Source organism: Coregonus clupeaformis, chromosome 10 (genome assembly GCF_020615455.1).
Source record: "Coregonus clupeaformis isolate EN_2021a chromosome 10, ASM2061545v1, whole genome shotgun sequence".
Lineage (NCBI taxonomy): Eukaryota > Metazoa > Chordata > Actinopteri > Salmoniformes > Salmonidae > Coregonus > Coregonus clupeaformis.
Window position 1 is genome coordinate 64,600,769 of NC_059201.1, and position 8,577 is coordinate 64,609,345.

The 8,577-nt window shown below is 40.6% G+C and overlaps 1 protein-coding gene across 1 annotated transcript; it reads right to left on the reverse strand.

Annotated features, from left to right (window-relative positions):
- Positions 1–508: 508 nt before the first annotated feature.
- Positions 509–6,851, reverse strand: LOC123491639 (CKLF-like MARVEL transmembrane domain-containing protein 6). The gene is made up of 5 exons (XM_045223193.1): positions 6,697–6,851; positions 6,206–6,335; positions 1,550–1,726; positions 1,244–1,342; positions 509–1,021 (listed from the first exon to the last, which is right to left on the reverse strand). Exons 2-5 carry the CDS (start codon positions 6,326–6,328, stop codon positions 857–859), a joined length of 564 nt encoding a protein of 187 aa, XP_045079128.1. The 5' UTR covers positions 6,329–6,335; positions 6,697–6,851; the 3' UTR covers positions 509–856.
- Between the last annotated feature and the right edge of the window lie 1,726 nt (positions 6,852–8,577).

An 8,577-nucleotide genomic window follows, 5' to 3' on the forward strand; every position in this document is an offset into this window, starting at 1 on the left:
TCAATGACTTTTGGGGAGAAATAGGTCTGTAAAATAAAATTACAGACATAGGGGCCCATTAAAAAAAGTTTCTGGCATGACTGTTCCCATTCCCTATTAAAGAGTTTAAATTGAAACATTTTCCCATTTGATTGTCATTCCTTAAAACTGGCTAATATATTATGTCCAGCCTTAAATACTGTAACTGTACTATCCGAAATGGATATGAATGTGTTGGGTTTGACTGTAAATAACTAGATAAAATATTGTTTTTTTTTGTGTGTGAGAAATTAGATACAGCATTTTGCATAGCTGGAGCCATCTTGACAAGATTAAGAAAAATATTACAGATAGTACAGATAGGTGCTCATCCCAGTAATGACAGTGAGTGGTAAGGCAATACAGTGATCTTATAATCTCATATTAGTCTATTCCAGGGCTCTCCAACCCTGTTCCCGGAGAGCTACAGTCATGTAGGTTTTCGCTCCAACCCTAATCTAGCACACCTGATTCTAATAAGTAGCTGGTTGATCAGGTTAGTTACAACTGGGGTTGGAGTGAAAACCTACAGGAGGATAGATCTCCAAGAACAGGGTTGGAGAGCCATGGTCTATTTTAATCAATGAGTGGTCCCATTCCAAGCAGGTCCATAGTCCAAGGGAATGAAATGTATACAGCACAGGCCAAGTCTCCAACAAAAATGGTCCCACTGCTAAGAATAAAACCTTTAAATCATATCTTTAAAATGCTGGAGATTTCTTTCCTGCTTTTAAGCAGATATAAGGTGGTCCTCTGATGGTCTTAGTGTGTTGCCTGTTTGCGTGTGTGTGTGTGAGAAAGAGATACCAGTGTTACACTCGTTTAGGTATCCTTGGGCCTAGTCTGCTTCATTCTGTTCCCTGTTGAGTTTCTCGGCCTCTGCCACGGGGGCCTCACCGTTGCTTGCGGCTTGCTGGTTGGTCCTTTTAAAAGGAAAACCCCTGGTCTTCACAAACCAGCCAGCATCCACCAGGAATGCCATAGTGGCCAGGAAGCCAAACGCCTGAAAATAAAAAAGTTATACATTATTACTAAGCATTAACATTAGTAAAACATATTGTAACTAAGAGTACAAAAATGACACTCTAAACAGTTTAAAACAAAATGGTTCTCCTTTCTATCTAAACCCAGCTTTGTTTGGGCTGGTATTTTTTGTCTTCAATTGAGAAAACACTAACCAGGATCCTGACGTATGAGGAAAGTCTGAGTAAAGATGTTAGTTTACCACAGCAGCATTCTCCAGGTCAGTTCCACCATTATCTGAGACAAATACAATGGAGGCGATGAGGAAGAATGCAGCCATCAAAGCCGTGTACACAAAGTCCTGCAAGAGACAGGTCAGCATGGTTATACACCAGCATACATTTAAATATGATTACAAGTACCCTCACATACACACGCAGGCTTCATGAAATGTCATTTTTCACAAAGTCTTATGAATGATAAACCTACAAAATGCCAGGAAAGTCAGTGGGCCTCATTTATCAACATTATGTGTACATTCACACACACACACACGCTGAGGACTCACCACGGCGGGCCAGTAGTTGATGCCCACTCTCTTGTGCAGGTTGGTAGCGAGGAGGACGAGGAGGAGAGCTGTGAAGAGGAAGGCTGTGCAGCTGACAAACTCAAAGAAGTAGAGCGGAGAGCAGCTCATGCAGGTCGTCACTACCTCTTCGAGAATGAAGGCCACGAACGACAGGAGCTGAGGACATAAGTCAAAACTAACTGATCTCCCACTGTTATCATGTACTACCCCAGTCTCAATAACAGATGGCACTGTTTACTACCAGAGTTAAATGGGAAGTTTTGTTTTGTCTCAGAGCAGGGTAGAGGTCATTTAGTGTCGTCAATCATGCTTGTGCATGGCTTAAGTACTGATGGACTCAGGATTCTGTCTCAACGCAATCTTTATATTCTGTGCCAATATAGTGTTTTCAAACTGAATTGCCATCAGTAGAGTTGACTATCATAGCCCTATGTAAATGTGGGTATATGAAAATGTCTAAATATTTCATGCAAAATTCAGAGTTGGACTTGGAGGAAGGGACAACTCTTTCATGTAATCTTCACAATGAGAGGATTCTTCTGGTGTGACCATCACAGTACTCTTAAAGCTCATCAGTGTGATGGAAGCACCAGATACTGGCTCTATTCATCATACTACACCACACACAATAGCTTTTTCATGTTCCCATTAGAACTGTGACCAACTAAAGGATCCACCCCTTTACAACACCCACAGACCCCATTTTGCTTTCTCAATATCCACTATTAATAAAGATTCCTAAGAAAGAAAGGGAAATACTGAAAATGTATATTTTTGTTTTCTGAAACCAAGAGACTGGACCACACAAGGCCAGCAAAACCTGACATTAACTGACTCACACGGTTAGTTTTTTTTTGTTTTCTTGGCGATTGTTTGGAAGGAACAGGGCAGGTCGGCTTCCTCAGGAATCAAGGTCAACCACTCCGCTACCATGCAGATAGCATATTACACTGAGGATCTGTCCTCACACTATTCAGACAGTGCTAAATGGGTACCTAAAACTAAACGAGACAGCAAACACATGCTCACTGTAATACGGTGCCAAGCATAATGTGCCATATGTGTATCTAGAAGAACAGTGGCTTAAACTGTACAGTTTGTAGGCCTTAGTTCCATATTACAAGGTAAAATGCACCACAGTCGGTTTCACCCCAGCCTTAGTGTTAATGAAGCCACAGCTCTACATTTCCAGGTTTACTACATGACCATATGGAGACAGTCTGACATCAACCCTGTAATAAAGACTGGGCCTCCTCCAGAAAGAGGACATCTTTCTGCAGTACCTTTAATACTTTCTTTACAGTCTGTTGTGTGTGACTGTGTGTGTGTGGACGTGTTTAACTATTCTTGTGGTGACCAGAAGTACCCACAAGAATAGTAAACGAACAAACATTTGACCAACTGTGGACATTTTGTTAGTCCCCACAAGGTAAAATGCTATGTTTAGGGGGTTAAGGTTAGAATTAGTGTTAGGGTTACTATTACATTAAGGGTTAGGAGCTAGAGTTAGTTTTAGGGTTAGGTTTTTGGGTTAAGGTTAGGGTAAGAGTACAGGTTAAGGTTTAGGGGTTAGGTAAAATAGGATTTTGAATGGGACTGAATTGTGTGTCCCCACAAGGTTAGCTGTACAATACTGTGTGTGTGTGAGAGTGTGTTCTATGAACACACAACTCCAGCAAAGTGTTGTTGCAAGAGAAAGAGTAGCACGTCAGAAAGAAGAAGAATCCAGGGTTCTGTGGCTTTAAGTGGGAAATGCTTTAAATTACATTTAATTCCACAGATCTTTATGTGCAATGAGCTTGCCAAGCATTCTTGCAATGTTGATCATATTTGGAGGAATCCATAGTTTCTCTCTCACACACACACATACACAGTCAGTGATAATAAGGTCAAACAGCAAGTCTTAAAATAACCCTGGTAATTACATTTTGCATCTGGCTGCTAATTTCATTTGCAGTGCACCGCTAGACACTAGGCGGTATTGCTAACACCTGGCTCTGATTAGCTTGACTAGGGACCCAGTGATCTGAGGAAGACAGAGCCCCGTCAACTCTGTCTGTCTCCAGACTGCGGTCCCACAAGAGAAACTCTGAATGAACTCAGATTTCCTGCTCCAGAAGGAGACTCAATTCCCCCAAAGAATTGCCTGGACTAAGAGCTCAAATCACAAACTATGGCAACTAGTAAACCTCCACCTCTAACCTGCTTACTCACAGGCCAACATAATAGTACAAGAGGTGCCCTCAACCAAATAAGCCCTCCATCCTGCCCGGAAACAGTTTGTTTCAAGATCTTGTTAACTGGGGAGAAATACAAGGTAGAAGCCATGAACCATGTGATTTGAATTCAATTGAAGATCACAAGATAACATTTCACTGCAGTTAGGAAGGCAGTCAAATAGTTGAAGCCTTGACAATGAGGTCTAGGAATAAGAGGAAGCCATTCATGATATCCAGTTCAAAATGTAGACATTTCACAACTCTGCCACTTGTGATGACCAGCGGGGCACAGAAAGGGGTCAAACATTAGTCAACAGCAGTCTGCTGTAGTAGCCTCACTCAATTCAACAGAATTCCAAGATCTGTCTTCTGCTTGTAAAGACACACCCCCTGAACATATGCACGCCACGTACACTTGTTGACTTAAGCACGACTGCTGTTTCATCAAGGCCTACACGGAGGCATCTCAATTGTCTAAAATGGTTTCCGACCCAGTCTCCTCTTTAATATGTAAGCTAGGTGATACGTCCAACTGTCCAATCGGAGTGCTGTTCCAGACAGGCTATATAGAGCTAAATATACAGGATCTGGTTTCAGCTACCCTCAATAGGATACAGCAGCTCCAGTGACTGATTTGGACTCTGAAATCTGAAGAAGAAAACGTTGCCGTCTTAGGCCTGACGATCAGTTAAAGGTTCCTGAGGGTCATCTCTGCTGACAAATACCCCACCCCATCATGAAGGGGATGTGGGAGGACAGGGTGTGGTCTGATGAGTGCATCATCACCAGCACTGATGCAACTGTTCTATAGAACAGTCTGACTCACAACATTTAAAGGAACAATGAAGAACAACTGCTGACAATGGTCGCACCCTGAGAAGGCCACAAAAGTTATGGTTTACAAACTTGCCTGTTAATTGTGGGATGTTTTTGTGGGATAGACAGCCCACAGTTTCTGGGAGCCAGATCCAGTTACATACAAAACAATGAAATGGTAGCATTTGAAAAATCTGCATATTCTATGTCTATTTACTACACGCAGACTATCCACTTCCAAGGAACTTGGTATCATAACTGACAAGGGAGCTAGGTGTTAATACTTAGACATTTTACATACACACTTGTTCATCTGGTCTTATGTCTGGAGCACAAAGTAAACGTGATGACACCACTAGGTAAAATGTCATATTGCCACCAGAGTTGATCTAACCCTGTTTTACTACTCGGTGCCATCAGAAAATACAGATAGATAGACCAGAAGGTTGTTGTCTTCCTCTCCTCTGAAATACACTGAACAAAAATATAAACGCAACATGCAACAATTTCAAAGATGTTACTGAGTTACAGTTCATATAAGGAAATCAGTCAATTGAAATAAAATTCATTAGGCCCTAAATCTATGGATTTCACTTGACTGGGAATACAGATATGCATCTGTTGGTCACAGATACCTTTTTTTTTTTTTGTGGCAGCATGGATCAGAAAACCAGTCAGTATCCAGAGCATCCCAAACATGCTCAATGGGTGACATGTCTGGTGAGTACGCAGGCCATGGAATAACTGGGACATTTTCAGCTTCCAGGATTTGTGTACAGATCCTTGCGACATGGGGCCATGCATTATCATACTGAAACATGAGGTAATGGCGGCGGATGAATGGCACGACAATGGGCCTCCGGATCTCGTCACGGTATCTCTGTGCATTCAAATTGCCATAGATAAAGTGCAATTGTGTTCATTGTCCGCAGCTTATGCCTGCCCATACCATAACCCCACCATGGAGCATTCTGTTCAAAACGTTGACATCAGCAAACCACTCGCCCACATGAAACGTTGACATCTGTGGTAGTGAGGCCAGTTGGACGTACTGCCAAATTCTCTAAAACGACATTGGAGGCGGCTTATGATAGAGAAATGAACATGCAATTCTCTGGCAACCGCTCTGGTGGACATTCCTGCAGTCAGAATGCCAATTGCACACTCCCTCAAAACTTGGGACATCTGTGGCATTGTGTTGTGTGAAAAACACTGCACATTTCAGTGGTCTTTTATTGTCCCCAGCACAAGGTGCACCTGTGTAATGATCGTGCCATTTAATCAGCTTCTTGATATGCCACACCTGTCAGGTGAATGGATTATCTTGGCAAAGGAGAAATGCTCACTAACTGGGATGTAAACAAATTTGTGCACAAAATCTGAGAGAAATAAGCTTTTTGTGCATATGGAAAATGTATGGGATAGTTTCTTTCAGCTCATGAAACATGGGACCAACACTTTACATATTGTATTTATATTTTTGTTCAGTGTAGTTTCATTTTATGCTTGAATTAAGATTTTGCCCAACAGTGGAACATTGAACAACAACAAAACGTTGTACAATAACATTATCATAACACTATGATAGAACATTACTTACCACTTGAACCACCTTTATCACACATCTGAATTTATCCAAATTATCTGTTGGTACAATGAACCACTTTTTGGATTTGTTCTCTGAAACGGTTGTTGGACTGTACACTGCATCCGCTGTAGCCATGGTGTGACTGAAATGAATAGATTTTAAGAAATAATTACAACCACAATAAGACTGCAACTATGTACTTCCTGTTACATTTTAGGCCTATCATGTATTAAAAGTATCACACCAGCGGCAAACTACAGAGCGAAAGCGAAAGCGTGGCATTTTGTTAACTTCAAAAGACACACGATAGATTAAATAATTTTGAGTTAAACTCATCGCCAAAACTCATCGCCAGTCTAGATACCCTAGACTGCATCAAATACTGACATGAGTGAGAACATACAGCCTGTCCCACGATGTAATAAAGATTAAATCAAATTGAAAATAAAACTAATGAAGGCTATAGCCTAAGCAACAAAAAAAAGTATAAACGATGGACTCACGTGTCAAGTTTGGAACAATCAACTGAATAGGTATGACTTGACGAGCGATATCGTATTTCCACGACTTTCCAATGCGAAGCCCTTTGTTGTTGCGTTCTTGTTTAAAGCCTGGACCCACACTTCCGCAAATGAACGGATGATCTCAACCCCTGTAGTTAACAGTAGAGTAGCCTAGCCTATGGGGGGTGATATGTGCCAGAATTAAGCCTTGGCAACCGTAACACCGTGTGGCTGTCGCCTACCATTGAACGTCTGACTGACATGACATCATACCAACGCCTTACTAACGTCTGTGTGACGCCTGCTTGTTAATGAAAGTCATAAGGTGCATAGTTTATATTTATATTAATTAAATCTCAACCATAAATGTTAGAAATGTACAATTTTTCCCATGCAAGCCGACATTCAGAAGTAGCAACTTTGAGCTATAGTGTAGCCTATGGCTTGTGTATTTCCTGTTATGGCTAATTGCCAAGAAAATATTATGTCCAATCTATAGGTAATCTGTCTTTCCCTCAACACCTCATGGCATGTTATGTTGTCTTTTCTGGCTGTATACAGATCTTAAATGTTGTTAGCCAATCACAGACGGTATTGTTACCAGTTCCCAGTAGCCTACATCAGACAACCAATAAGAGTTGTGTCCATGGCTTTCAGTCGAATAGAGGAGTTCATAGGCTTTCCCAGAAGGTCCGTGCAATTCGGAATCCTTGGGAAGTCCCTACCTCAATCAAGTATAAATGTAAAATGGTTAAGTTTAGTGTTAGTTAGTTATAGTTTAGGGTTCAGGGTAGGGACATCCCAAGGAATCCGAATAGCAGTGACCATTCATAGAGTGAGAGACAGGGCACGGTATTTGAGAGCTTGGCAGCCACACAGACATTAATTACAAGCCGCAGACGCGATTTTCGAGAGCGTCTGCCCCAGACAGTTTCTGTAGAGATGATGAAAATTATTGTACTTGATCCGATTGAGGAGTAAGTAGGCTATATTTAAGTTGTGATATCGTTAGGAAATATTTAGGCCTACTGTGTTGATAAGGCAAATTTGGTTTATTTGAAAAGAATTACTTTTTGTTGATAACGAGTTGATAATGTATTGTCGAAAGCACGTAGGCAATATTATTTACTGTCGATAGGGGAGTAGGCTAGTGTACAATAATAAAGTAATTTGATGTGCTAGTATTATTTATTTCATGGATGAATTAAATTGTAAATAAAAATATACTATAGGATATATACATATTTAACATTGTAATACACTACCCCAACATGCCATTGTACTATAGGATATATACATATTTAACATTGTAATACACTACCCCAACATGCCATTGTACTATAGGATATATACATATTTAACATTGTAATACACTACCCCAACATGCCATTGTACTATAGGATATATACATATTTAACATTGTAATACACTACCCCAACATGCCATTGTACTATAGGATATATACATATTTAACATTGTAATACACTACCCCAACATGCCATTGTACTATAGGATATATACATATTTAACATTGTAATACACTACCCCTACATGCCATTGTGTGCTGGAGCTATGGGTTTATTTTTCCACTGTCACTAGGCCTACACATTCACACTCGAACTGAATTGAATGGGGGATGCATAACTACTTCTCACTGAAGAAGGGAACGAGGTATGACATACAACTTCGATCGAAGACCTTAAAATCATGTCTGACAAGACCAATGAAATCATAACGGTATCCTAATATAGTGTGGATACAGGAGTATTTTTATTTTTATTTAACCTTTATTTAACTAGGCAAGTCAGTTAAGAACAAATTGTTATTTACAATGACGGCCTACCAAAAGGCAAAAGGCCTCCAGCGGGAACAGGGGCTGGG

Coding starts and splice junctions, on each gene's coding strand:
- LOC123491639 (XM_045223193.1), bottom strand. CDS start 6,328: ATGGCTACAGCGGATGCAGTGTACAGTCCAACAACCGTTTCAGAGAAC. Junction 1,343..1,549: donor TCAACTACTGGCCCGCCGTG/GTGAGTCCTCAG, acceptor TGTCTCTTGCAG/GACTTTGTGTACACGGCTTT. Junction 1,022..1,243: donor ACCTGGAGAATGCTGCTGTG/GTAAACTAACAT, acceptor TTTTATTTTCAG/GCGTTTGGCTTCCTGGCCAC.